This window comes from Excalfactoria chinensis, chromosome 5 (genome assembly GCF_039878825.1).
Source record: "Excalfactoria chinensis isolate bCotChi1 chromosome 5, bCotChi1.hap2, whole genome shotgun sequence".
In the NCBI taxonomy this organism is placed as follows: domain Eukaryota; kingdom Metazoa; phylum Chordata; class Aves; order Galliformes; family Phasianidae; genus Excalfactoria; species Excalfactoria chinensis.
The window spans coordinates 20,555,578-20,582,804 of NC_092829.1; the positions used below are offsets into that span (position 1 = coordinate 20,555,578).

At 48.0% G+C, this 27,227-nt stretch overlaps 1 protein-coding gene across 1 annotated transcript; it reads left to right on the forward strand.

Moving 5' to 3' along the window:
- The first annotated feature begins 11,543 nt into the window (after positions 1-11,543).
- TMED10 (transmembrane p24 trafficking protein 10) lies at positions 11,544-26,978 on the forward strand. Its single transcript, XM_072338415.1, has 5 exons — positions 11,544-11,815; positions 15,513-15,633; positions 19,925-19,998; positions 24,088-24,214; positions 24,665-26,978. The coding sequence occupies exons 1-5, from the start codon at positions 11,600-11,602 to the stop codon at positions 24,784-24,786; spliced, it is 660 nt and encodes a 219-aa protein (XP_072194516.1). The 5' UTR covers positions 11,544-11,599; the 3' UTR covers positions 24,787-26,978.
- The last annotated feature ends 249 nt before the right edge of the window (positions 26,979-27,227 follow it).

A 27,227-nucleotide genomic window follows, 5' to 3' on the forward strand; every position in this document is an offset into this window, starting at 1 on the left:
CTGTGCGTGCGAAGAGCTCCGCGTGGTCATGGCCGCCATGTGGAAATGCAGAGGGTGGGTGGCCAAAGGCAGGAGCGGCACTGAGGTGGCCTGCAGTTAATGCAGCAGGATTGGCGTGCAGGCAATGCGGCTGTCAGCATAGGTGCTTGCCGGAGAGGCCAATCAGCTCGGTGCGCATTGCCTCGAGCCCCATCCCTGTCAGCTGCGTAGCCGCGCTGTGCCCTCTGTCCGTTGGTGACCCCACGTAGCTGCCATGTTGCAGCCCTCTCAGCCACAGGGCCTCACCCAGGGCAAAGAACGGGGCTCACCTTGCAGTGCCACTTCAAGCCCAGCCCTGCCCTGGCTGCTGGCTCCTGGGCTCACCCTGCCCTGCAGCATGTGGGCCAGCTGGGCTGTGACGTGTAGAGAGAGGCTCAGGGGGACGGGGCGCCCCACAGCTCTGATTCAGCCTTGCAGCCTAGTGTCCCCCTGCAGCCCTCCTGCCCGAGCTGTGTATTTCCACCCCTTCCTTGTGCTGCCCACAGGAGGACAAGTTGCTGCCTGGCTGAAAACTGAACACAGTCTTTTGCCAAGTTACTTGCCAGCAAGGGCAGCTGCGAGAGTCCCTTCTCTGGCCCAGCCTCCAGCGCTCCCCACACAAAGTTGCTCCGTTGTGCCACCTCAGCAGAAAACCCCTTGCTGCTGTCAGTTAGCACCTTGCCATTTGAGAAAGGTGAAACGGCTCACAGCGACGTCAGGAGGTGGCAGGGTGCCGTGCCAAAGTGCTGGAATGAGCGCGCCTGCAGCAGCCAGCCCTGGGCCACCAAGGTGCTGGTAGCTGCCTGGGCCCACATCAGCTGCCGCAGGTCAGGGAGGAGCTGGGGAGTGTGGCAGTGCCCCGCAGCCCAGTGGTGAGCTGCTCCTGCAGGAGTGCAGCTCTACAGCAACAGAACCCAGTCCCTTTTCTGCTTCATCAGCTCCAGGAACTAGCTTGCCACACAGGTACATGAGCTCTTGAGCCAGCACCGTGGGGAGGGCGTGAATGAGTGCTGAGGAGTTAGGATCTCTCTGACCACTTCAAAGAGCACCAAAATGGTGTAACCATGGCCACACAGAAGCTGCAAGTTAATGGGTCTCGAATTATATGCGGAGCCTTTGTTAGTCCACGCCTGGTGCTATTCTGTGCTGAACTGCCTTGCTGTGACAGATGTTACTGAGTGCTGGATATGAGGTAGTGGGGGGCACGGCGCTGTTTTCCTCTCCCTTCTGCATATCTGGGCACACTGACAGTGGCAGACAGAGCTGACAGGGGACAGTGACCGGCTGTTCTCCTATTCACGTTTATCCAGATCCTGTAATATTTTCACTTCCTGGAGCATTTTAGGTGGTTATTTTTGAGCAGCTCCTGTTCACTCAGTGCTGGTTCTGGTGTTTTCAGTGACCCCTACATGGTGCACAGCAGCTTCACCCGAGGTGACACTACCTGGCCATGAGCTCACGCAGCCAAGCCACCCACCTTGCAGGCTGGGCAGCACCCATCCTTCTTGCTTCAACTTTTCTCTCCCTCCGCCCCACCCCATTAAGGGGACTCTGCACTGTTGTGACTACTGTGAAACAGCTGTACTTCCTTACTGGAGCGGCATCCCTGCCTGCCAGCCCGTACTGGCCACTCACAGTGCCTGCAGCACTCAGATCCTTCCCTCCTCCTTGCTGACGTGCACACATGCACGCTGCCACATGCACGCCTGGTGGTGGCTGTGGCCCCCGGTGGTTTCCCTGGGCCACTGGAGATACTGCCCAGGGAGCACGTGCCAGAGGGAAGTGACCTCGAAGCTGATGAGCTGCTGCCACCAGCGTGGATGAGGGACATGCAAGGTGGACACGGGTCCCAGTGCCCAACAGGGCAGCTCTGCTGTCATCTCTCCATGGGTACGTGGTGTGATGGGGGTGGCACAGCCCCACGCCCTGCAGGTTGACTTGCCCCGGCAGTGACTGTGTCAGGCGCGGAGGCTCGGCTGCCTTCCAGGAGGTGACTCTTTAGGAAGTGAGCGCGTCCGGCAGTGCGGGAACTGTGTGGGAGCAAGGGGTGCCACGGCCTGAGCTCAGGGGTCATTAAGGAGAAGGTAGTTGGAGGCAAAGTAGCTGCAGAGGGGAGCACAAAACTTCGGGGAGCTCACTGAGGAAAGCAGAGCTCAGCTGTTTTCAGGGGGGAATGGGATCAGGGGGCATATTTGGAGCTGGGGAAGGGCACGAGTGACGGCTAATGGGCTGTTTGCAACTGCATCGTGACACATCATATTTACTTTAGCTTCCAATTCTGCATTGTGCTATTAAATTTGCTGATTGCGCAAGAAACAAAAACAAGAGGCATTCCCCAACACTCCCTCCAGCGCATAACCCAGATGTTGGCAGACCTGCCTGTGCCAGAGAAGGGAGGAGAAGGGAGTCCCAGTCACGTTGCTTCCTTCCAAAAATTCCAAACCCAGCAAGCCTCCTGCCCCCTCTGCTTCCTCCCAGCCTCAGGCACCGGAGCATCACTGACAAAACCACGCTTGGCTCCCTGCGGTTGGGAAACAGCCTCTGCGTGGGGCCAGGTGCTGCTGTGAGTGCCGGGATCCCCCCACACCACGCATGACGTAGGGGAACCAAGCTACTGGAAAAGCCCTGGGGATTGCACATTGGAGGTGCCGCTGCTGCCGCTACCTAACGGAGCTGCTCCCACACCACGTGGGGGGACGATGGTGGTGCCCACACAGAGTGCTGCTGTGTGGGTACTGCCTGTACCGCAGGCGTCAGCACAGGGGGACCCGAGTGCACGTCACACTTGTGAAAGCCACACAGAAGAGCAAACAGCCCATCTCCTCCTGCAGATGTGAATCTCACTGCCACAGGCTCCCTCTGCACGCGTGGGACACAGCTGGGTGCCACGCGTGTGACAGCTGGATGCCACGTGTGTGGCACATCTGGATGCTGTACACATGCACAGCTGCATGCCCCGTGCATGGGTGCCGTGGGAACTGAGGGGAGCACCCGAGCTGATGTTTGGTGGCAGCTGCGGTGGGGAAAGAAAAGCAGCTCCCGAGCAATGCAGGTCATGGCAGGATGCTTTATATAACCCAGAGCCACAGAGAAAACCAAAATAGCTGCCTCCCCACTGCTCAGTTAGTCTCTTCCATCAAACGTGGATAAAATTAGAGCAGGCGGTGACGTGTGCCTACGTCTGCACAGGGACTCCAGGGAGACAGAGGGAGACGGCTCAGGGCTCTGCCATCAGTGGCACGGGCTGCCAGAGCTTTCAAGTAAAATCCACCCACCGGGTTGGCTGCAGGGACAGATGTATGGATGCGGAGGTGGTGGCAAGGGCCTGGCTTCATGCCTCACCCCTTTTAGGGCAGCCCAAACGCCTGGACACAGGCTGACCCTAAGTAGGGGGTGCTGCAGCAGGGGCACTTCTCTGAGAGCTTTTCACGTTCCTTGGAGAGCCAGCAGTCAGAGCTGCTGTTCCCTGAGGGTGACCTGCATGGGCCGGCCGTGCTGTGCCTCTGGAGGCTGTGCAGCTCCGGGGAGCCCCCCGGCTCTGTAGTGCTGATTCAGAAAACGTGCCTGGAGGCTCAGGTCCTCTGAGAAATGAACCTGAAAAAAGAACCAAGCCAAAAAGCTAGGTGAGAGCCTGCAAAACTACTGCCAACATCTGAGCTTGCATACCCAGATAAGGCCTGAGCCCTTCACCCATCACAAGAGAAACTGCAATTGAGACTTTTCTTGTTTGGTTTACTGATTTGAAAGCAGGGAAGGGAGCCAGGAACGCAGCTGTCTGCCCCGCAGAGACATTGCCCACCCAGTCTGTGACCTTGGGCACATCTTTCCCTGATGTTCGTGTGGATGCTTTAGAATCCCACTCTCGGGGCTAATTTCATCCTCCTCCAGCTGACAGGGGAAGGATTTGGGAAGGTGGGTTAGTTGATATTTGTTGGACACTCTGAAGACAACGTCAGCTCTGGAGAAAGTCTCTGTGTTAAATATTATTTACGGGGAAACGACAACAAAAAAGGACAAAGGTTTAAAATTCCTGGCCCACTCATGAAGTTAATTTACACCCTGTCCTCTGGAGTCCTTCCCCCCCAGCTCTATCACACAGCACACTGGGTACCTCTGCTCAGAGAGGTGCCTCCGATCCCAGCCAGCTTCTCAAGGCAGGCCTTGCAGTTATAAATAGCAGCTCAGCAAGGAGCAAGTCAGGCAGCAACAGCAGCAGCTCCTCGCTCTGGGATCAAAAATACCCCAAGGCACACACAGAGCAAATGAAATCTGCTCATCTTCCACATGAGCTCCTGGAGTTGAACATCTCAGTGGAAACAAAGGGAGAAATAGTGAGATGAGAGGAGGGTACCTGTTCTACATGGTGGATCCTTCTTCACACCGTCCTGTCTGGGGACTGCCGACAGGACTGCCAAGCCCACCTGGGAGCTGCTTGGTTTTCTCAGGGACATTCTTTGCTAAGTCTCTGTGCTTATGCCTGTTATCTTATCTCACTGATAGCTGGGCTCTCTGAGGAATTATGCTGGAATCCAGGGGTCAAACAAGGCCATGCAAAACAATCAGCACATTGCTCTCTGCTCTCTTATCTGTTTCTCCTTTGGCTCGTGTAAGACCAAGGGAAGTATGCATGTGCACAGGCACACTGGGGTTTAAGAAGCGGCACGGGACATCTTTGTGTACACTGAAGCAGTTCAAAAGGGGTGCCTGGGAATCAAGAGCCTTCATGTGACTGTATACCAAATCCCACCTTCTGTGGGTTGGTGCTGAAGTCCGTGTTACTTCTGCAGCACCCACAGCCCCTTGATTCAAAAGAGTGAACGCAGGATGCATGCGATGTTTTCAGCTGTAGCTCCCACTGCACTCCTCCGCTTGTCCATGCCTCAACCTGCACACCAGCTCTTGAGAGACAAGAGAAGTAACATGTGAACACCGAGTATCCTGGCACTAGTTAAAAAGACCGGGAGAGCAGGCAATAGGGACTGGGATTCCCCCAGAGCTGCTCAGGGGGCTGGTATTTATTGCTATGCTTTCAGCTGCAATCAGATGAATGGGGAGCAGGATTAATTTGCAATCCTTTTTACGTCACTTGATGGAATACTTAATGATGGGATTTCCCTCCAGTTATCCTGAGGGAATTAGAGTTTATTTAACGAGCTCTTGCCTGGCGTCAGTCAAGGAGCCTTTCTCTGGCTATTTGAGTCTCCTTAGAAGACTTTTAGGAATACAGATTCTTTCCTAGCAGTGGCAAGGAACAGCCTAGCACAAAAGTGGTCTGAAAAGGATGCTTACAGCAAGAGCATCTTTTCCCTCAAACCTTCAGCACAATGCTCTTTCATAACTGTTCTGTAGCTCAAAATAACCTGTCCTGGTAGTTGGTGTTACTTGCATAAAGAGGAAGCTGATGCCCCCAATGAGGTCAAAGGGAAGAGCACCCTGTCTAGACTTACATCCTTGGGGATTTCAGCCTTGGGCTCCTGGAAACTCCCCTGGTCCAGAATTGCCGTGGTGACTCACAGCCACTTGCACAAAAGTAGCACCAGTACCAGAACTGTCCCACAACCTGACATCTCTCCTGTATCCCACTCCTCATAGGAAGCTGCTGGGGGGTCTTCTCATGCACACTGCAGGGCAAAGGAAATTTCCACTGCTCCCTCACTTGACCCTTATCAGTTATCCCCAGCCATGCTGCAGCATGGATGAGAACTATCCTGCACTTCCTATCCATCTAAGTCACCTGGTTTTCTCTTCCCTCTGGCCGGAAGGCCTTGCACTGCTCACCAAAAGGCCTATATGTGAACAGTCTTTTTCCATCTCAGGTGCTGCACGCAATGGTCATCGATGTCTTCGGGGCTCACTAAGCCCAGCCCACTGACAGGGCTAGCAAGGCCCATCAGTTTTTGGTGTAACCTTTAGGAGGGACTTTTTGCCTGTGTAAATCTGTGAGAAAATCAGTACCCTTGAGGTATCTCCCACCTTGGTTTTGAGATGCCTCGTGCACCCACATCCAGTCTGGTTGCCCAACTTGGCCTCACAAAAGGAACTCTGCAATGCAGAAGTTGCCCATCTGCACCAAGTGGCTACAGAGGTTGTGGTTTTGGTGAGCCATCCTGCTCCACAGAAGTCTTGCCTTAGAAGTTATTAATATTCCCATTGCCCACGTGCCATGCTGACTAGCTTCCAAGGATAAGTGCTCTTCTCATGTGCCTGTGGAGAGAAGGGACTTCCCAGGCCTAATTCAATGCTTCCCATTCCTGCTTTCTTACAAACCAATCTCTGCCGAGGATAAGAATATGTCCTGCTGATTCAGTGTTCATCCAGCCAGCTTCTCCTTTTCACAAGGGGAAATATTTATAATCCAGCACTCAAGCCACCACACAGTGCAGCTGATGGAAGCCATCCAATAAACATCCCATCTAACTGCCTTCTTTGCTGCCAAGCCTGTTTCCAAGCTCTGGTGATTTGAGTGGCATTCAACTGTTCTACTGTTGATATATTTGACTGTTTTTTAAACCCTCAGTTAGATGCTGATCACTTACATGAATTGCATTTTCTTCATGTAATCTTCAAATAACCAGCAAGGCTGCTCTGACCATGAAGAGATCATGTCAGTCTGGAAGAATTCATTAGGTTGAGGGCCAGGATTGGTGTTGTCCACTGCACCTCATTTGTCCCAAGTGTGAAAATATATTTAAAATATATAGCAGCCCTGTGTATAAATGTCCTCTGTTTATTGTTACCAGGTGATACAGGGATATTATCATTGAGAAACAGTGGCTCCATAGTTAGAGCCGAGATTAGTTCTGTGTCTAAAATAGGGCTTCATGCTCTCTCCTATCTTGGTGTTTCTTTCCCAACGTTCTTGCGCTCACTTGCTACATATAAGGAGGAAAGATCTGAGAACAATCAGATGCAAATGTTAAATAGCTGAGAAGCTAAGAATTATCAAAGTCAGCCCTTGAAGAAGTACAGCCTCTGTTAACAAACTTTTTTTGACATTTAATCATCACCATAATAGAATAAAGACTTCAAGCTTCCTACACAGTAAATGTTTACTGCTCTCATGTGCAAAGCCTACACAAGAATATTTATTTCTTAAGTTCTGGCTATTTTTTACGATCCTTTTGACGCGATTGTTTCTCTGGGAGGCTATGTGAACAATTCCATTCAGAACTGTTCTTTTAAGAATACTACTCAAGTCACAGCTTGTCTTAGTTGGGGATCATTTGGGAAGAGGTATTTTTAAACACACTCAGACACGAGCCTTTCCTCGTACCTGCTCATGTATTCCTGTCGGTTGCTGTTTCCCCACACCTTGGACAGCCATCTTCCTTGAGTGCACTTTTGGCAGCGTTCCCATCAGGAACAACTGAAGGGCAAGTTTTGTGCCCAACTAGCACAGCCAACAACCCACCACCTTATTTAAGGTGCTGTTGAGACGTGGGGTGTTTTTATTCCACTCCTTTGTTTCATGGCTGAGGATACTGCTCCAATTTGTGCAGAGCAGCAGCACGAAATAAAAGAGTTGATCAAACTTTGTTTTCAGCATAAGTTTGGTTTGAAGAAGCCTAAGGTGGTATTTATTCCCTTCAGTTTTAGATGTCTGGGTCAGGGTGAGATTCTCGTATCCAGAATAAAATCTTTATCTCCATCTCTTGGAAGGGGGCTACAGCCTCAGGCTCCATCACATACAGAGACCAGAAAAAACTCAGCTCTAGATTTTAAAGAAAAAGTAGGGCTCTTGTCCTGAGACTGCACCAGACTCCACAAATGAAACAAAATTAGTGTGTGACATAACACTAGAGGGTTTGCCTGCTAAAACGTGACGGTACCCCAAGCCTCTCGTTTTTCAGAGTTGAGGCTTACGTAACTGAATTGCATGCAATGCTTTGTACAGCTTCTTAAAAGTCTCTGTAAACAGCAGTTTCACTCCCTCCTGAGCAGCAGGCACGTTCCTTGTACAGGATAAAGGAGGACAGAACCAGGCCTGGAGAGCGTGGAGTCCTCTAGGTGGGCTGCACATTGGTTCTGCAGAAGTTTCCCCTGAAGCTGGTGCTGCCTGTAAGCTCCTGTGCTGAGGTGGCTGGAGAAACGGGGCTTGGAAATGGAAAGAGGAACAGTACTGAACTTCAGGAGGGCAGTGGGTCAAAGTTCCCAGGAAGTAAAGTGAGGATTTCCTCAAAAAGCCCAGAAGGAGCCTCACAGGCCCGTGCTGCAGCTATTGCTGGAAACCTGACTGGAGCCAGCTAGGAGCAGGGAGCAAATGAGAAGTACTGTGAGTGCTTGGTTCCTCAAAGTGGTTGGTGCGTGATTGAATCTGCACTATCTTTGATGAAGGATGTTTCACTTCCGCAAACAAACTCGTGTTTTAGATTAAGTCTCACATCGATTATTTCAAGCAAAAGTCAGTGAAATGGAAACAGATGTGTATAAATATGTTGTAACAATAGCTTGTATCTTCATACAAAATGCAGCTAGAATTACCACATGTGCTCCTCCTACTGACGTCTAATGGTTATTTTTCCCCATGCCTCTCATCAAAATGTTATTTCTTTAGCTATAAGATCCGGGCACCGTATTTGAAGCCTGTGGGACAGATTACTGGGCAGGCAGAGCAGTGCAGTGGAGATTTATGGCTGTTTAGCTGCTGCTTTATTTTTAGTTGATTGGATTATGTCGCTATCTGGATTGTGACCATGATGGTGCCTGTGATGGTTACATCTTGGCACTGGATTCAAATACGGCCCCTTAAAGGAAGAAGCCTTGCACTTTCCAGAAGTGAGTGAACAATTTTGCATGTTTAACTAAAACACGGAATGGTTTACAGAAGTTTCTCAGTAGCTGGTGGTAGGTTGCTGGGTGCAAGGTAGAATGCAAGAGTGTACAAGTGTAGAGTAGTTTTTAAGAAGAAAACTTGACTTCTCACTGTGAAAAACAAAATAATGCTGAGATGCCAAAGCAGCCGACACAGAGCAGGAAAAAAAGACTAATTGCCTCATTTGTGCACATTGCAACTGCAGTTCACCATGGATAAAAGAATATTTAATTACGGCAAAATAATAATAATAATAATAGTAATAGTAGTAATAATAATAATAATAATAATAATAATAATAATAAGCTTATTGCCAACAATCTGTTAACTTCTTTTTCAGCTGAGAGAACAATTACAAATGTTGTGGGAAATGCTGTATTTTCTCACTAACCTTCAAACTACAGAAATGCTGATTTTCTCCCAATACTTCTTTGTGAGTTCAGGGTTGAAAGCCAAATAATTCATTGCTTTCTTAATTCCTTCCAAGACAGCAATGAAGCAGTATTAGGGATATTTAAAAATGTAAAAGGAATACCATAAAAATATGGTTTCAGTTTTGTCACTATGTCATGTTGGTAGACAATAAGGTAATGCTTTCTTTGGGTTTACACTCATTTGTCTATAGGTGAATGGTAGTGAGAAATGATACCTGCTTTTACATAATTGCCGAGCTCATACAATGTGTAACACAGCAAATTGCACTAAAATAGGTCATCGCTTCATCCTGAAGGTTGTGTAATGAGTTATCAATCTCTTCTTTTCATCTGTTAAGTGTTTCAGAATTACAGGAAGTATTACATTTTGCCAGCTTCGAATATGTGGAAATGTTAAGGCATGTCCCTGCAAGACTGTTATTTCTAAACCTGTAGCTGAAAGGATCTTAAAATGCTTTCCATCTGCTATAAGTTACTTTGCGCACAAACTGAAGATTGCCCCACTGCATTTTTAAGCAGTTAGAGGGTGAGGAAGTGGGGATTTTAAAGAGACTTTCAACAGTTCATAGAATCATACAACTGTACTGGAAGGGACCCTTAAAGGTCATCTAGTCCAACTCCCCTGCAAGGAACAGGGACTACTTTCGCAACATGCTAATGCACTAAACCACATATGATATGCTTTTATAATTAGAACTGAATGTGTATATGGCACTATAAAACATAATGCATTAATACGTGAGAAGCTCAAACAGAAACGATGAGAAATTTGTCAGTCATAGATGTAACTCATCTAAAAATGTGCCATGATGAAATGGACACAATAGGAAGGGATTGTTAAATATTTTCTCGTCAGTAGCTGACTTCACATTTTGGCTTTAGAAAATGAGGTTACTTCAACATGAATGAGACAATTTCCCCAGTATTTGCCCCAGCAAGTAAGATGTTATTGAACGTTTTAAACTTGCTAGAAGGCTGTGGGCATACCATTGGTATAAGGAATGTTCAGCACGGAGAGATTTGTTGTGCTGCGTGCGTCTCATTGGGAATTTGGGGGTAACACATTACAACATTTCATATCTCCAGATTCTAGTAGTCTCTATTTCTTAAAGCTTGTGAAATAGTATCTATTTCTGCCTCGAGTGCTGCAATGGAAGGAATGTTTTCATTGTGCAAAGATACTTTGACATACTGCAGAAACAGCTAAACATTTCTTTATTTGTAAGTTGAACTTCAAACTAATGCAACTGTCCAAGTTGGGAAAGGTTTGCAAACTGATTAAAAGAAACAGTGATGTATTGAAATGTGCAACAAATAACCAGAGATCCCATTTCTTGATCATGAAGTAATGGACTGAATATTTGAGCACAGCCCATCTTCACATAAAAGATACGTCCTATGCTAAGGAAAAATTGTGTTCCCCTAAAATACTGTTTAAATGAAGCTTAAGAGAGGCTATTCATGAGGGTTCTGTTTGCTATTGCTAATACTGCACTATCTGCAGTTCCATTTCATCACATGGAGAGCTTCATCGTACTGCCTCAGTAAACAGGAGCCTATGGATGCAAGAGAGCGGAGCTGTTCTTTAAAACACTGTGGGCAAGGCTTGGCTTATCCTGATCTGCATGTAAACACTGAGGCATGCAGTCCACTGGTTTAAGCCTCTTAAGATTGAGATTTGCAGTGATTCTTGATTACTGCTTGTTGCTAAAGACAAATTCTGCTCAGAGAGGAAGAAGCAACATTTAGGATACAGAAGTAAAAAACAAACCTGTATTTTTTTCCTTAGTCAAGTGAATAGAAATAAGCGAGTTTTGTCTGTTTAATTCCTAGCAACCAACTATTCATTTCTTCCTTCCCGAGGTGCCAGTGTGCAGGGGGTGCTGGGGGAGGGGAGCAGCAGCCCAAAGCTGTGGGCTCGGCCTAGTGCAGCTGCTGGGTTACCTAGTGCTGCCTACATGACATCAGAATAATAAGAGTAGGACCGACCTTATGCTGGAGAGGGAGGAAAAGAACCTCCAAGTCATTTGAAAATCATCACTGTATGGTATGCGCATCACTCACAAACACACCTGCTTTATAATTACGTGATGGCTATGCAGTTTGGTTCCGCAAGTCAGCACGGAACCGCGATGTCCCCACACCGCCGCTGACGGGACTCGTGCCCGAGCGCCGGACCCCGACCCCCCCACAGCGCCTCAGCGTTCACGCGCGGGGCAGATTCGAACGCCAACGGCCGCCCGGCCCCGCCCCGCGCCGCGCGCCTCCGCCGTGACGCACGGGCGGCGCGGTCACGTGTGGCGGAGGCCGGCCCGTCGCACCCGGAGCCGCCGCCATGCCTCTGCCGCCGCCCGGCCGCCCCCGCCTCAGGCTGGCCCCGCTGCTGGCGCTGCTGCTTCTGGCGGGCCCGGCGCGGCCCATCTCCTTCCAGCTGCCCGGCAAGGCGCGGAAGTGCCTGCGAGAGGAGATCCACCGCGACACGCTGGTCACGGGCGAGTACGAGATCGGCGCCCCGCCGGGCTCCTCCAGCGGCCCCTCCGCCAACCTCAAGGTGCGGCCGCGGCGACGCCCGAGGGAGCGGGCCGGGGGCGGGCGGGACGGGCGGGCGGAGGGCGGCGTGGAGGCTCCGCCCCGATCCGCCGGGCCGGGCCGGGCGCGCTGCGCTGACACGCTGGTTTGGGGCGGCGGGGAGGCCTTGTCCGGACAGCGCTTCGCTCCCGGGGCGGCGGCGTGGCGCGAGCGGGGCCCGGGCCGGGCCGCGGGGCTGAGTGCTGCGCTGTGTGTGTGCTGCGCTGTGTGCTGCGCTAGGCCTTGCCGGGCCGGCACTGATTGGCACCAGGCGGAGGGAAGGACTGCAGTGACGTGGCTCTCGCGGAGCTGCCTCGTGCTGTGCTGCGTGGGCAGGGAGCAGCGGGGAGGGGGTCTGGAACGCCTTATGTGAGGCTGTGCTGAGCTTATCCTGGTGGCTCACGGCGCTTAGTGACGTACTGTGGCACGGCGGAAGGAGGTACCCGGGTACAGCCTGAAGAACCCTTCTACAGCGTAGGGGGGGGTAGCATTGGGAATGTGCCTGTCGATGTGACATGCAGCTACTGAAACACACCTTGAGTATTTGCTGCCTTCAATCTGCATTTCTTCAGATTTCCCAGCTAGTTGTGTGAGGCCTGTTGCTCCCTCATCGGTTGTTAACAGCTCTCTGTCTGCCTTTCGTCTTTGTCAAAGCTCCCAAAGCCTTAGAAGTTAGCACACAGCACTCGGTGACAGGGTGGGCTGCTCAGGGCCCAGAAGTGTGGGTGTTACACGGTGAGAGTGGGAGAGCTGCTGAAATCAGGCTGCCTCTTCAGCATTGCACTCAGATGCTTGGAGGCATTGCGAGGTTGGCTGCTGTGCTTGATTATGGACAGAGCAGGCCACTTCGGAAGCCTTTTAAAAAAGAAAAAGTACTTTTCTGCATCTTACATCATTTGTAAGAGGAAATCTGTGTATAGCCAGTCGTGCAGCTGTAATGCTTTACAACCTTGCTCTAATGTTTACCTGTTAAGATCTTGGCAGGTGGCAAGGCAGTTAATTCTGCACTGGGGTCTGGCTTTGCTGCTGAAGCAGGTATCCAAATAGTGCTCACAAAAGGAGTTCTAAAATCAATTTGATGTAAAATAAATAGATGTCCTGCACTATTCCAGAAAGCTACAAAGGAGAAATAGGGGTCCATGCTATTCCTGCTCCCCTTCTTATGGCTCAGGTATGTCTGTGATGGCTCCCTGCACACTGGGCCAGCTGGAAGTACTGCAGTCCCTGGGGTAGCTGCTTTGTCTTTGTCCTGTGGGAAGGTTAGCTGTGGGCATCCTACTTGCAGGTGGTCTTGCTCCCCCCACACTGTACAGCTGTCTGCAGTCTCTGGATTGGCCATGGAGCGTAGGAGGCTGGTAGTTAATTTTGGCTGTGCTCGGTACGGTTCCTGTCCATGGGCTGAGCTTTGTGTTTGTGATGCTCCAACACTAACAGTGGCACCCTCTGTTTGGGAGGAATCTGCGCAATCTGCCAGCTGGCTCCAGGAGGGAGGCCCATGGGTGGCTGACGTCTCGCTCAGGCCCGGTCACGTGCGTCAGTCCCATTGTTGGGACTGGTGGCTTGGGGAATTGCTGGGCTGTTTGTCAAGGGCGAACAATGCCGTGTCTGTGGAGGGTTGTGTTACTGTAAATAACGTTTGAATATCATGAACAATCCTATTCAGGTCAGCCTCTCCCCCTCAAGTGTTCTGGCTGGGCTATTAGCAGCTTCTCGCACCCCCGCACACCCAGCTCAATGGGCATTTGGATGATTTGGGTAACGGCATTCAGTATTGATGGAAGCAGATAGCAGAGCTTTGGCTATCTGAAATTCTGTTTATGAACAGACTGCTGCTGGACCTATAAGGGACAGAAACTGATCAAGCTGCGCAATATCCTCTAGCTAAAGATTAGCTCTGGTTCATAGAAAGCCCCAGGGGAGCAACATAATGGGGTCATTTGAAAGCTTTCTTTACTGTGTCCTTGTTGCCCTTTCTTGGGACTGAGAACCCAATGTGCAGATGATACAGTATCAGCCCAGATGCACCATCAGTATCATGGTTAATCGGGACTACACTGCTGAGCGCTGTGCAGTGACCAAATCCAAGCTCTCTTGCCATGGCCAAATGCAGGCAGTCCTGCACTGCAGCAGAACCTGCTCACTGGAACTGAATGCTTCTAGTAGTTTGGCGGCTTCCAAATAGGATACGGCCCGTGTCCAGCTGCAGGGAGAGCAGCAGCACAGCTGCCTGTGCCTACCTGCATTGGGTGGATGTGTATCTGCATACTGCTTCAATACGGGTAGAGCTCTGGAAAGGAACTGCAGTATTGCAGCACAGCAGTGCTCCGTGTTCTTAGGTGCTGACAAATACCACATGGTGCAGGGGAAGCTACAGCAAAACCCGTAACAGACAAATATAGAATACTCTGTATGTAAAGGAAGTTTTGTCCTACTGTGTTATACCCAAAGGCTTGAGGGTTTATATCTATTTTTTGTTTTTTTTTTGTCTGGTGTAGCAGCTCTCATTATCCATCAGAAGGTTCTGCATCCTCGTAGGTGGTAGGCCTCAGTGGGATCCTCTGGGGAGTTAATTAGGTGCTCGGATAGGAAAACAGGAGCGTTTCCTGAAAATCATGTTAGGTATGTAGCCTTTCTGTATGGTTTGGTTTTATCTTCTTCCTTGTGGGCAAACAAGATGTTAGATTGCATGGTTATTTTTCTGCTTAAGGTGGAGGGAAGGAGAATGGCCGACCTATCTTCCTTGTACACACAATACTTCGTGTGCCTCTGTCTTCAGTACTTTGGAAATGACTTCCAGGCTTTTCAACCGTATCTGTCTGGGGAAACTGGGATCCATTCCAGTGGAAAACGTGCTGTTGATTTTCACACAGTTTTGTAATACCTTCATTTTTTTGACCCAACTTTTTGGTCAGTGTATTTCAACTGATTCGACCTTCTAATTGAGCGCAATAATTCTCGATCCTGTGCCATGTAATGTGTGTCTTTTTTTTACTCTTGGTTGAAGCGTTTTTGTAGACCTGCTGTTTGTACCTGTTCTTAGTAGTTTCATAGACGTGGTGCAGAGCAGTCATTATTCTGTCTGTGCAGTCTGAATTGTCCTGGATTGTCCTGGAAGTGGCCACTTTGATGGATGTTGGCACCCAGACCTTGCGTAACTCAGGGCTGCACTGCTCATTCATTTCTAGAGAGGTAGATGTGCCTTCCTCCATCTCATCTTGTGGGGAATTAGTCTTTCTTGTCCCATAGGGCTTCTCTGTATTTGTTACTATGGAAATTTATACATTTTGCTTGCAAAACGAAGGCAGTAGTTGACACGTCATACATCTAGAGTTCCTAAATGTTGTCTGTATTCAGATGTCATAAGAGAAAAAGAAATTAGTGTGGTTTTCAGTTTGGGGTTGGTTTTCTTTTTTTGGTTATGTTTCTTTTTGTCTGTTTTCTATATTTGTTTTAACGTAACAGTCAGTGATTGCCTGAGAGGCACTCTGACTTTGTCAGCTCACTGAGGATGAGTAGGAGAGGATTTGATGTAGTTGCCAGGAAGGAGGAAAACTGTGAAAAGCAAAGTATCTGATCCAAAAGGGAGGCTAAGAGAACTCTTCTCGTGCTGCCTAAACTCAGTAGTGTGAACCTACAGCAGTGAAACCCTGCATATCTTACCCTTGTTATCTCTCTTACAGATAACTGACTCAGCGGGACACATCCTGTATGCTAAAGAGGATGCCACCAAGGGCAAGTTTGCCTTCACCACTGAAGACTATGACATGTTTGAGGCCTGCTTTGAGAGCAAGCTTCCTGTGGGTAAGTGAAAGAACCATTGGTTGCCTTCACCTTCTGATGAAGTTTGTGTAGATGTGGATGTTTGAATTAGTGGTATGTGTGAAGTCATTCTGAGCATAGTCTGCAGAACATCTTGGTTTCTAAAGCCGTGTTTCATGAGTTTGTGTGTATTTTCTGCAGTGCAGAATATCTGCTGTCTGTGTTGCATTTGGAAGTTAAGTATTCCTCTGTGGCTGTTGTATAGAGTGCTCAGGTTTCTTCTGTTACAGGCAGAAGAAAGAGGAATTGTGTGTTCCTCCTACACAGGTTACCACAGTTGCTATGAATGGTGGTAGCAAGGAGCAAAACGCACCTCTCTTGTTCTTTTCATGGTTCTTGCCATCCTGCAGTCAAGCAAAGACAAAGCAGAATACCCTCATCTCCAGGACATAGCTTTTCTGTCCTGTTGACCCACTCCCCTCCTTTGGTGGAATGTAATCTCAATAGAATGAGTACTTTGCAGCGGTCCTGTTAGGATAGCAACTGTTTTCTGGAGTTCCTGTGTGTGTACAAAAGAGCATGGCCTTAGTTTGCACCCATAACTGCCGAGTGGTCAATAAAGGGAAGAGGAAATGAGCAGGACGTCAGTATTGCCTTTGTGCTGCAGGGATGGTTGCCTAACGAGCACTGAGGCTCGTTTCCTTTGAGCGTGACACATGTGCTTCTTTGAGTGGCTGGGCTCAACTTCAGGACAGATGTGCTGAAAGCAGCTGACATAGGCTCCAGTGCAAGTTTTAGGTGCTTGCATCTTCTCACAGTAACTGTCAGAGTTCTGCTTCCTGGAGCCACTTCTTCCATGTCTTACCTTGGAAGATCTCAAAGTTCTTTATGGAGCAGTCATTAGCAGCATTCCTCCTAACTCTTGAAATGCATTATCTATTTTGCTGTTGTGCTCCATTTATAATATGCAAATAGTTTGCAAACTGAAGAGAACTTCTCAGAAACAGAAACGTATCTTTATTAAGAGGCATCTGGCTTGTAGCACCTCTTCTATCATGTTTTTCAGATAAAACAGTGACTCTAAATGCTCAGGGTTCTGCTTCTATTTCACTGTGAAGGTAGGGCTTCTGAATGCTCCTTAACACATCAAGACATGCAGGTACTAGTGACTCATGTGGGAGAGTCACTTCTGCTCTGTATTGTCCTACACCTGGGTGTTTGGGAGGTCTCCGGATGGACCAATAAATCCTTTCTTGCTTCTGTGTAATCACACAATGAAGTGGGAAAAGCTTCTTTCTTTAGCTGTGTCTAGACTCTTTTATTTCAGTGTTTGTAACCAGGGGTTTCTTGCCTAGACTGAGCTTCTTAACGGCTCTTTTGATTCTATGGAATGTTTGTTCTTTGGCTCCCTTGTCTTGTTGCAAGTTTATATTAAAGCTGTTGGCACCAATGAGGATAAAATATTTCTAAGTCCACCTTCTACTTGGTGACCACTGGGGGATCAGAGTACCAGAATCTAGAGCTGTTCAGTTCAGCAGCTGGATCCTGTTCCAAAGGCTTTCTCTTTAGGTCCCTCTGAGCTACTGGTTTCTTTTTTGGACCTGGGGGAGGCCATAATCCTTGCTAATGATACATACTGCATGACAGAGATCTCCAGATTTTCCATGCCTGTGTTGGATATAACAAAAATGTTGAAGTGAGTGTGGTGGCACAGTAAGGCCTGACCATCTGCAGGACGTTTAAGTTGATTAGGAGGAGGAAGTGGCCGTGTTACAAGAAGTACCTTGTTCCTTTACAATGTGAGCAAGGGAATGAGGCGGCTGACTGAGATGTCTCTTCTCCCCATGTTTCTCTTCAAAAGCTTTTATTTTTTCATAGTTTCTTCAAGTAGGCAATCAGGATTTTAGTGCTCCAGCTAAGGAGGATGTTGGTGGAGTACTGGAAGAGAACTGTTGATAGAGGAAGCCTGGAGCCGTTGGGCCCTGAGGGATCTAAGCAACTGGGATTACTCAATCCTTAACCACAGAAATAAGGAAGAGGAAGTGAGAAGGAGATGCTGCATAGATGGCACATATTATGAGAGTGCAGGAGGTCTTAGGGTGTTTCTTGAATCCAAACTTACCCTCTTCTGGTTCAAAGCCGTTACTCCTTGTCCTGTCACTACGCTTCAGGGTAAAGAGGCCTTCTCCATCTTTAATTTTTTGTTCATTCTGTAATCCTTAGCTTCCCAACCTCGCAGTTATGACTTATTTCTGCCATTTCTCTGCAAAACATTTTTTACATCCAGTTCGACTATCTTGTTTATCCTTCGACTGGGTACATTAGGAACTGCCTTAGTCTCCCAGGAAACAGTTCTGTGCTTGTTTGAGATGGCCTCTTGAGGACCCTGAAGTGGGAGATGTGGGTATCAGCTGGATAGTTTAGTTCAAGATCTCTGATAGTTACTGTTTGTTTTTCCTTTGCTCCTGATTCTGCTTTGCTCTGGTGAGGTCCAGCTGCAGGAGGAGCAGGGAGTTACTGACGATCTGATGAGCTTAAAGGAAGCTTCTTCTTGTGCCTTATACTCAGAGCACTTCTAGAAGTGCAGCCTCAGTTTTTCCAGGACAATCCCTGACAATGCAGAATGTCTCCTTTCCATCCCTTTGCACCCAGCAGCTCTCATTTTATCTGCTTTCTTTCTGCCTCTTGGCATCTCTGCCTTCCAGCCTGACAACTGAACCCTTCCAGTTCTGTTCTCCTGCTTGCTGCCCTTTTAATCTTTCTCATCCCTTCCTGGAAGCTCCAGCTGTTCACTCAAGTTGCTGTAATTTAAACATAAAAAAACCCCCTCTCACTGAACTGTGTGCTTTGCATTTTTTTTCTGCAGCTACTGTTGGCCACCCTGCCTACCAGACTCCAGGCATGCTGATATAAGGCATAGGTAGTCAAAGCTTGTTGGCTGGAGAGGAGCGCTGGGTGGTTGTAGTCAACGTGTCTGCTAAAGAACAGTGCTGGGTTTTAGGTTTGTTCTTGCAGTAACTGACCTTGAATAAGAAAACCGGAAAGTTCCATCCTACTCCTAGTTTATCCATTAGTCTCTTATGTAGCTGAGTTTGACTTTTGGGTTGCGGTATCCCTTAGGAAATCTAAGAAATAGTTTGTAGTTGATATGGGCCATGTTGCTGGGAGATTATTCCATGTGCTGGTAGTGGTAGAACATGGAGGTGATTCCACTCTGGTGTCGGAAGAGCTGTTTAGTGAGTAGAGGTGCTGTACTGAAGGTCTGGGATACGTTCCTGGCTCTGACTGAAGTGACCCTGTGTAACTTGTACTTTGAATTTGTTTGTGAACTGAGAGATTTGCCACCTGGCAGTCACCTGAGGCAGTGTGGGTATTGGATGTGCTCCTGGATAAGGGCTCTGAAGTTTGTAGTGTGAGTGAATTCGCACATTGTGCTGTTCTGACAGCTAACTGAGGACAACCATATACCTCAAAGTGCTAGGATTTGGGAATGTGTTATGTACAGACGTTTCCTAGGTGGGTGGTATAGTGGAATATGATTCTCAGGTCAGCTGATGTGCTACATTCTTTAGAGTATCTTCAATGCATAGCCTCTCTTCTATTTTTCTTTCCTGTGAGTATTCTCAGATACTATGGTTTGTAGACATTTAAACAAAGAAAAAAGCTATTAGATATAGGCTTCCCCAGCCTCAAAAGTTAACCTGTTGTGCTGTTGACTGCAACCCTAATTAGTCTCCTGACATCTTGGGATTTGCATTAGCAATGTGGATCTTAAGACATCTAGTCAGTTCTTTTCCTGAAAAGACATTTTGGAAAAGATACTGCCTTAATCTCTGCAATGCTGCAGCATGAGGAGGTCAGTAGTCCTCATATGCCACGTTCCTCCATTAAAGAAGCTTTCTTCCTTCTGGTCTAAATGTAAAATCATTTACAACTCCAGTAACCTTGATAAGTTATTGGTGCACTTCCTGCAAGGAAGAACGTGGGCTTCCCAGCTGGATATCAGTCCCCCAGTGACTTACCTTTAACCAGGCTGTCTCATAGCAGCTGATATTGCTCTTCTAATCCTCTGCAGTTTTTACAGCAACCTGCGTCCTACACATACTTAGCACTTTTGGTTACAGCTTGTTCCCATTATCTTTGGGAGGCTCTCTTTCTGCCAGGATTTATTCTGAAGTCTCTGTATTTTTAGGCTGGACTGTGCTGCCTCCGCAGTTAGTTGCAGACATGGAGGGGCGGGATGTTGAGAGTCCTTTCTCAGCGCTGGGGAGAGCTGGTGATTTCCTGGCAGGCAGACTGTTTCGCACAATGAATCCTTTCATTATGCTTCCAGGAACAGGGAGGATGCCGGACCAGCTCGTGATTCTGGATATGAAGCATGGAGTTGAAGCAAAGAACTACGAGGAGGTATGTCCCCTGGCTGCCTGCTCTTCAAACTCCCCTTTCCCAGCACTCATGTGGTGCTATTTGTGGCTCTGGGGCTCATGATGGGAAGCTGTTTTCCCAGCGGTGATGAAAGCTTGTCTACAACCTACTGTTCTAGTGAAGCTTTGTGTGCAAGAGGAAGAGGAAAAAAAAAAGACAAACATCAGCTAAAATTCGTTCAGTGCTCTGTGAACTGGAGCCTGATATGTGAATATTTTTGCCAGGACAGTGTGACCCAGCTTCTGGGCATAGGTTTAGAAGCAATGAGATACTGAGATGTGCAGTGCAGTGTTCCCTGCCCCAGCATCGGAGAGCATTTTAGGTTAATATCAGATCCTCTTAAAGGTCAGGTTGCTTTGTTACTGTCGTTACCTTCCTCGCTGTAAGATGTACTGGCTTGACAGCCCTGAAGTGATACTCGTGCATCTGTAAGAACTGGCAGTGCATCAATGTGAAGGTATTTGGCAGAGCAGTAGTTGGTGTGAGATGGGTGTTTGGTTTGAAGGTGTGACATTGGGAACAGGCATAAGAACTGAAATGTTTCCATCTTAGCAGGACATAGCTTTCTTAGACTCAGGAGCAGCTGTGCAGAATAGCAATTGCTTTATGGCTGGGACAGTCTCTGGCTGGTTTGGATGCTGAATTTTGATGACTGCTGCTGTGTTTTTTGCTTGCTGGAATTTGGGGTCAATAAGCTTCCAGAAGAGCCTGTGCCTGAGGAAATTAGAGTTGTTTGTTAGTGGAGAGAAGTTCCTGCGAATGATCGCTATGCTCAGTGCTTAAAACAGCCTGAGAGATGTTTAAGAGAAGAAAGCTGGTAGCAAAGGAGGCTGCATATGGGAACCATTAGAAAATGAATGGATTTCTCAGATGGTCGTGCAGGAGTTTTTATATCCTTTTGTGTTTTGGAGTAGCTGGTCACCCATGGTTGGAGCCCATCCTACATGAAGAATAAAAACTGCTTGGGGTCAGGAAAGAGCACAGTAATCATTGGGCCAGCTGCCTGGCTAAACCAGCTGTTGAAGTATTATAAGATGTTGAAATCTTACAGGGTGACCCCTGAGAGTAACTGGGAAGATTCTGGTGACTGCATTTACAGAATCTCTTTAAATCAACCCTGCGGCATACTCTTGAGTTACATTAAGGTGGTGTAACGTACCTCTTGAGGTACATTAGGGCAGTCCTCATTAAGGAGGAGGAGTGTTACCTAGAAGCATTGTTCCAACTCAGAATGGTTTTCTTTGGAACAACTCAGTACAACTTACTGGCTATACTGATAAAACTGTCTTTGCGTAAAAGCAAGTGTGCGTTACGCTTGTTTCCAGTGTAATTATACCAAAGGTAAAGGTCCAGGGACAAACATGGGAAAAGAAGAATTTAGATTTGCAGTCCCAATTGATGTCAGGTCTAGACGTTGCTAGCACACATTCTTGATTTTTGAGGACCTTTGGGTGACAGACTGTCCCAAGCCTTGTTGAGCAGTGTGTCTGCGAGGGACTCAGACTCATCTAGTGTTTGTATAACTGCTACTGATGTAGTCACACTGTTATGCAGTGTGTTTGTCTCATCCTCTGCCCCCCCCCAGGCTGCTGTAGTGTCTGTGCTTTTTAACTTGACAGGTTGTTATAAGGTTTCGGGGAGGACTGTTGCCCAAAGTTCTTTCCTGGAATTGCTGTCTTTCTGGGGCCTCTTGCTTATGATGTTTGTGTCCATTAACGTGCCAGTGATCTGCCTTCCCCTTCAGTTCCTCTTGCTGAACTGCAACAAGAAGAGTTGATGAAGAGTTGATTGAGGGTCAGCAATGCTGACCTGCTTGTGTATGGATATAGGCAGTGGGAGGAGGGATAGTGTCCCACTCTGGCTTCATAAGCTTTTATAGGTGGAGATACTCTTGGGGCAAAGCAACTTGGAGATGTTAAGGTTAGGAAATCTTAATGACCTGCTGCATGACAGTGCCAGACCTTAGCTCTCTGGGATAAGGAAACATAATCTTCTCCATTCAGTATGTAGAAATGAGGGTAGGAAAAAGTGAAAGGTCTCTTAAGAGAACACCAGGAATGCCTGGGGATTGAGGTTCTTTTGCAGGTCTGCAACTTGTTGCTGATACTTGCCTATGGTTTCTGTCTACACTAGGGAAAGAGCTAGACTTTGCATATTTAAGTGGCCCCACTGAGAAGCTCGGTGGCATTGTTGCCTCAGTTGTTACGCTGGCTCAGATGTTCTTGTGCCTTCCTGGGTGGTGTTTCACCATCACAGGGCTTGGGGGGCTTCTTACAAACTCTTGGAGCAGCTGTGCATGCACATTGGCTGTATCTGAGAGTACCGAAATTAGCTATCCAGTGTTTCTACCTATATATATTAGGAGTAGCTGAAGGGAATGCAGGATGAACACATAAGCCGTGTTTCTCCCAGTGGGCCTTTCTAGCCTTCTGTGAACATGGAAGAGCAACATCTGAGATGAAAACAGAGCCAGTCCACTCTTGACTTTGTCAGCAGTGATGCCTGAGGCCTTCTGGATACTGCAGGCCTGCTGCTAGAGCTGTGTCAGCAGAGTCTAGGCCATAGGCATCCTTCTGCGAGTGCTGGCTCTTAAACAAACTTCGGCTAACAGATATGAATCCAGGCCACAGAGTTTTATCTGTACAGCCTCTTGACTTGAGAACAGGATTAGGAGGATTTTAACCTACCATTTCTTACTACTTCCTCATACATGCACTCCAAATTGATACTGCTGAGCTGGCAGAACTGTAATATATGGCTCACCTCAGCATAAAAATACTCAGATGACTGCTTGAGGGCCTGCTGCTTCCCAAGTTCCATGTGTCATTTGTAGACCCTTCAGTGGAGTGTCTGATTAGCTCGCAGTGTCCTGGTGGTGAGTGTCTCTTCAGATCGGTTCTGAAGCCTGGGACTGTTTCCAGCAGCAACGTTTTGGGATGCCTGCTCCCTGAGCGCCATCTATTGCCTGCCTGCGAGTGTCTGCACCACTGAGAGATGCCATCCTGGCCTCATTTCTGAGTCGTGGTGGTGAGACCAGTGCTTCAGAGCCAGTCTGATCCAAACGTACTTCGTTCATTTTCTGTAGCCTGTCTTTCTTGCACTGTGTTATGTTATGACACGGTGGGGGCATCCATAAGTAGTGACAAATTCTACACAAAAAACAGGGTTATCCAAAGCAGACATTGTAGCAGTTTCAGGGTCTGCAGTTAGCTGCTCTTTGTGCTGTGCTTGTGTCACCACTTTTACCTAAGGTTTAGTCAGGCGATGGCCACGACTGGGACAGAGATGAACTTACACATTACATTTCAAATAGGTACTGTTGTGGGCTGTGCTGATTGAATTTCCTGTTGATTTTTCTCTTAGATATGAGTCTGTAACTTGCAGGTTGCGTGATCTGCACAAATACAATGTCCTATAAAACCAGATTTTATGAGGGGAAGCTTTTTAGTTTTTTTAACTGGCTTAAATGGAGCCCATCTCGTACGTATTCCAACAGCGTCATCTGGCGGAGTACATTGTGGTTGCCTGATCTCTGCTCAGGGTGTATGCTGCTGGCCTGGAGGCTAACAGGATAAACTACAAAAGCCCTCAGTGCCTGTGGATGTAATCGAACCGCTGCTGTCAGGAGTCAGGCTGCCCTGACTTTGGCACTGCTAATATGCAGCGTGCACGTGTAACTATGCTGCACACGCATGCAAGTGACAGTCACTTGTATCTTGGTCTGTGTGTTCTGTTCACTAGAGGTTTAGCCATGTGGCAGGCTCTTCTACCCACTCATCAAAAACAAACTGTGAATAACTGTAGGCTGAATAAGGAAGCAACGTGCATGTATGCGTACTGTGCTCCTCCATTGAGTAGGAGGGGTAGACCTAAGTGTGCTCTTAAGAACAGGTGGGAGAAGTGGTAGTGTTTTATGCAATGGTAGTTTCTGGCTCACAGAGGTGTTACCCTAAGGGGAAGGATGCCCCAGATCTGGAGTATGTGAGAAGGAGTGGTTCAAACTGGCAGTGAGAGCTCATGTGGGAGTTTTCGTTTTTGGCTTAGTGACTGTCTGACTATCTTGTTTTCTAGATTGCTAAAGTGGAGAAGTTGAAGCCTCTAGAAGTAGAACTGAGACGCCTGGAGGATCTTTCAGAGTCCATTGTTAATGACTTTGCCTATATGAAGAAACGAGAAGAGGAAATGAGGGACACGAATGGTAAGAGCCAGTGTGTTCCTTCAGAGAGCTGGAGCTCTAAGACCCTCACTTCCACTGAATGTGTTACACGGATAGCATTTGGAATCCAAGCAATTACAGTGGTCTCTGCCTATTTTGTTTCTAGTAAGGAAAAATGCTGTGATATTTCTCCTGAAGCAGTCACCTAGTCCTGTGTGGCCCACTTCTAGAAAGCTTGTCTTTTTTTCTTTGTTCATAATGTGAATTATTCTGTACTATTAAGTGTTGCCCTTTAACCATAATTTTACCTTGTTCCCTCTGCATTTGTTCTCGCGTATTGCTGGTGCTTGGGAAACTGTGACTTTACGTCATTCGATATCTTGTCTCTGAAGGTTTGCAGAGGTGGGGAGGGAAAATCCTGGGAATGTTGCCCTCCTAGAGAGCGTTTAATGATGTCAGACTCCCACGTGATGGCTTCTTTGTGTGTTTCAGAATCAACAAACACCCGGGTTCTGTACTTCAGCATCTTCTCCATGTGTTGTCTCATTGGACTGGCCACCTGGCAGGTATTCTATCTGCGTCGTTTCTTCAAGGCCAAGAAACTGATTGAATAAAGGAACAAGTCCTCCTCCCCCTCTTCACAGCCCCAGCTGGACACCGCTGGAACCCAGCCGCATCCTCCCAGAGCCATCTCACAGATGACACCTACTGACTGGAGCTATTCTGCAGGAACTTGAACCCAAAAAGGGGAGGGGAGCGTAAATATTGGAAGCAACTGGGGACTTCAGAAATCCTGTTGGATATTAAGGGTGGGGGAGCTTGTGATGGGTTGGGGGTTCCTGGGGCAGCGATTAAATAAAAATGATTTTTCTATGACAGCTGCAGCGAGCTCTTGCACTGTCTGTTCTCCTCTTATAATCTTGGCTTGGTGATGTCTCCCATCTGTCTGTGACTGTAGTGTTACTTTGAGCCACCTGATCCAGCTGAGCGCATTAGGTGCCCTGCAGCTAGCACCAGGGCATTGCTGGGGATTCCCTGTTCTGACCAGCTGAGATCTGAGCCTCCTGCAGATAAAGGTGAGTGTAAAACAATAGGTTCATCATTCCAGCAGGGTCTGAGGTTGGAGGAAGGTCCAGGGTTTGGTCCCTGTCATGGACATCGGTGTTTCTTTCTGTGGGAGCTGGAATTTTTATGCTGGTGGGCCGAGGCACTTAAGCATGTGATAACTGAGTCTGGAGGAAGGGGTGCCTTGGAAGGAGGGCTTAGTAACGTGTTTGAGCTTGGAAAGGAGAAGTCTGCTTTGCTCAAATTGTCAGTCCGGCCTTGGTCCTGTCCTTATTCCATGTGTTTGTGTTGGTTTTGCCTCTCTTGTTCCAAAACGATGTGGCAGTTTTTCTGAAAGCTGTGATCACTGGTGACCTTTTGTGCAGGGAAGAAGCCTCAGTTAGATACAGTCACAGAGCAGATTGGAGCAGGTTATGATAAGAAACTCGATCTTAAATTGAGCCGGAGACTTTTCTCATCCAGCAGTATAACATTTATTCAGCAGGCAGGTGACTGAGCCTCATTTTCTGAGACATCAAAGCAAGGTGGGCTGTTGTCACTGTTGTGCAGCATAAAGGCCTATACCCTGCTTTAAGGTCTGAGGATGCAAGGGTAGCTTTGCAGGTTGGCAGAGGAGTTGTTGGAAGGACGTGAATGAACTTGAAAAGCAGTGCAGAGTGGGAATACGTTAATGGTGCATCTGAGGGGTGTCTGAACTGTGCCCTCTGCACAGCTGTTACTCCCTGTGGTACCGCAGTGAGAGCACGCAGCCATTCGTAGCTTCTCAGCTGTCCAGATGCACTTACGTTGAACAAGCAAGGCTGAGGAAAAACAGGCAGGTTAACTTCCTGGACTTGCGTGCTGCAGCTTTTAGGCACTGATTAAAAGCTCTTAAGCCTTCACTTCATTCCTTCAGAGCAAACGGTTTGGCAGCGCAGCTTTTGGTCTCAGGTGCCTCAACCCTTCTGGCATGGCAAAAGGTTATCGCAGCCCTGGGCCCAGCTTACCACGTTTTAAAAAGGAAAAAGCAAAAACAAAAAAGCATTCACGATTTATAACTTGAATCTGATCGATTACCAGGAGAGAAACAGTTGTGCAGGGTGAAGCTGTGGGAAAGAGGGTGAAAAGATGACATACAGGCGTCTGAATAAGTCAGTGCTTCATCACCTCTTTGCCCCGGCTGAGATCCTGGAGTTGTTAGATCTACTGGCAAGTGCTTCTATTGCTTTTAGTGTTTTTTTAATAAATCCACGTTAGGAATCCAAGTCCGCTCCTCTCCCTTTTCCTCCTATTTTCCTTCCTATGTGCACTATCCTTGCACAGTTTTGGAAGCTGTTACAGTGCAGATGAGCAGCGAAGCCACAGGTCTGAATTACAAGTCGTTTGGAGGTAGCTTTGGGTCTTACAGTTTGAAGCCTTTCGGTCTGGTTTTTGATTTTTGTTTTTCTACGAGCTGAAAAGATGAGCCACACGAGGGGCTTCCCCTCCCTGATTGACGATCACATCCCTCCCCGTCCTCAGCACAACACAAAGATACCTTTTTCTCGAAGACGGTGGTGAAGCCTTAAGTTCCCCAGCTGACTGTTACGGTACCATCGTTGCAGTGCTGCGCATTGATCCTCACTGTGCTGGTGTGGTTGTGGGGAACGGCTGTGGGGGGCTCTTTGGGACTGACCTTGTAATGACTGCTTGGTTGGGGGATTTTTTGATCTTTTTGTTTGTTTGTTTGTTTTTCAAATAAAATTTCTTTGGGGAAAAAAGACCCACGTGTCCTTGTGTCTGGTCCCCTGTGCGTGTTCCTACTGACTGCTGTTTGCAGGCTGGGCTGTCACAGGAAGCAGGAGGAGCACAGACCCCCAGCAGGAGTGGGGTTGGCACAACAGACGCTGGGCCGTTCCAAAAGGTGGTGCTGGTAGAAGTTACCTTCTGTTTCCTTTTGTCCCCTCCATTCTTCCTCATTGTCTTCTCTCTATGTAGAGAGGTCTAGAGGCTGCCAGTTTGTTTCATGCAC

What these genes read in the sequence shown, in the direction of transcription:
- TMED10 (XM_072338415.1), top strand. Translation starts at nt 11,600, where the DNA reads ATGCCTCTGCCGCCGCCCGGCCGCCCCCGCCTCAGGCTGGCCCCGCTG. An exon ending in TGAGAGCAAGCTTCCTGTGG is followed by an intron (nt 15,634 to 19,924) that starts GTAAGTGAAAGA and finishes TTATGCTTCCAG; the next exon opens with GAACAGGGAGGATGCCGGAC. An exon ending in AAGCAAAGAACTACGAGGAG is followed by an intron (nt 19,999 to 24,087) that starts GTATGTCCCCTG and finishes CTTGTTTTCTAG; the next exon opens with ATTGCTAAAGTGGAGAAGTT.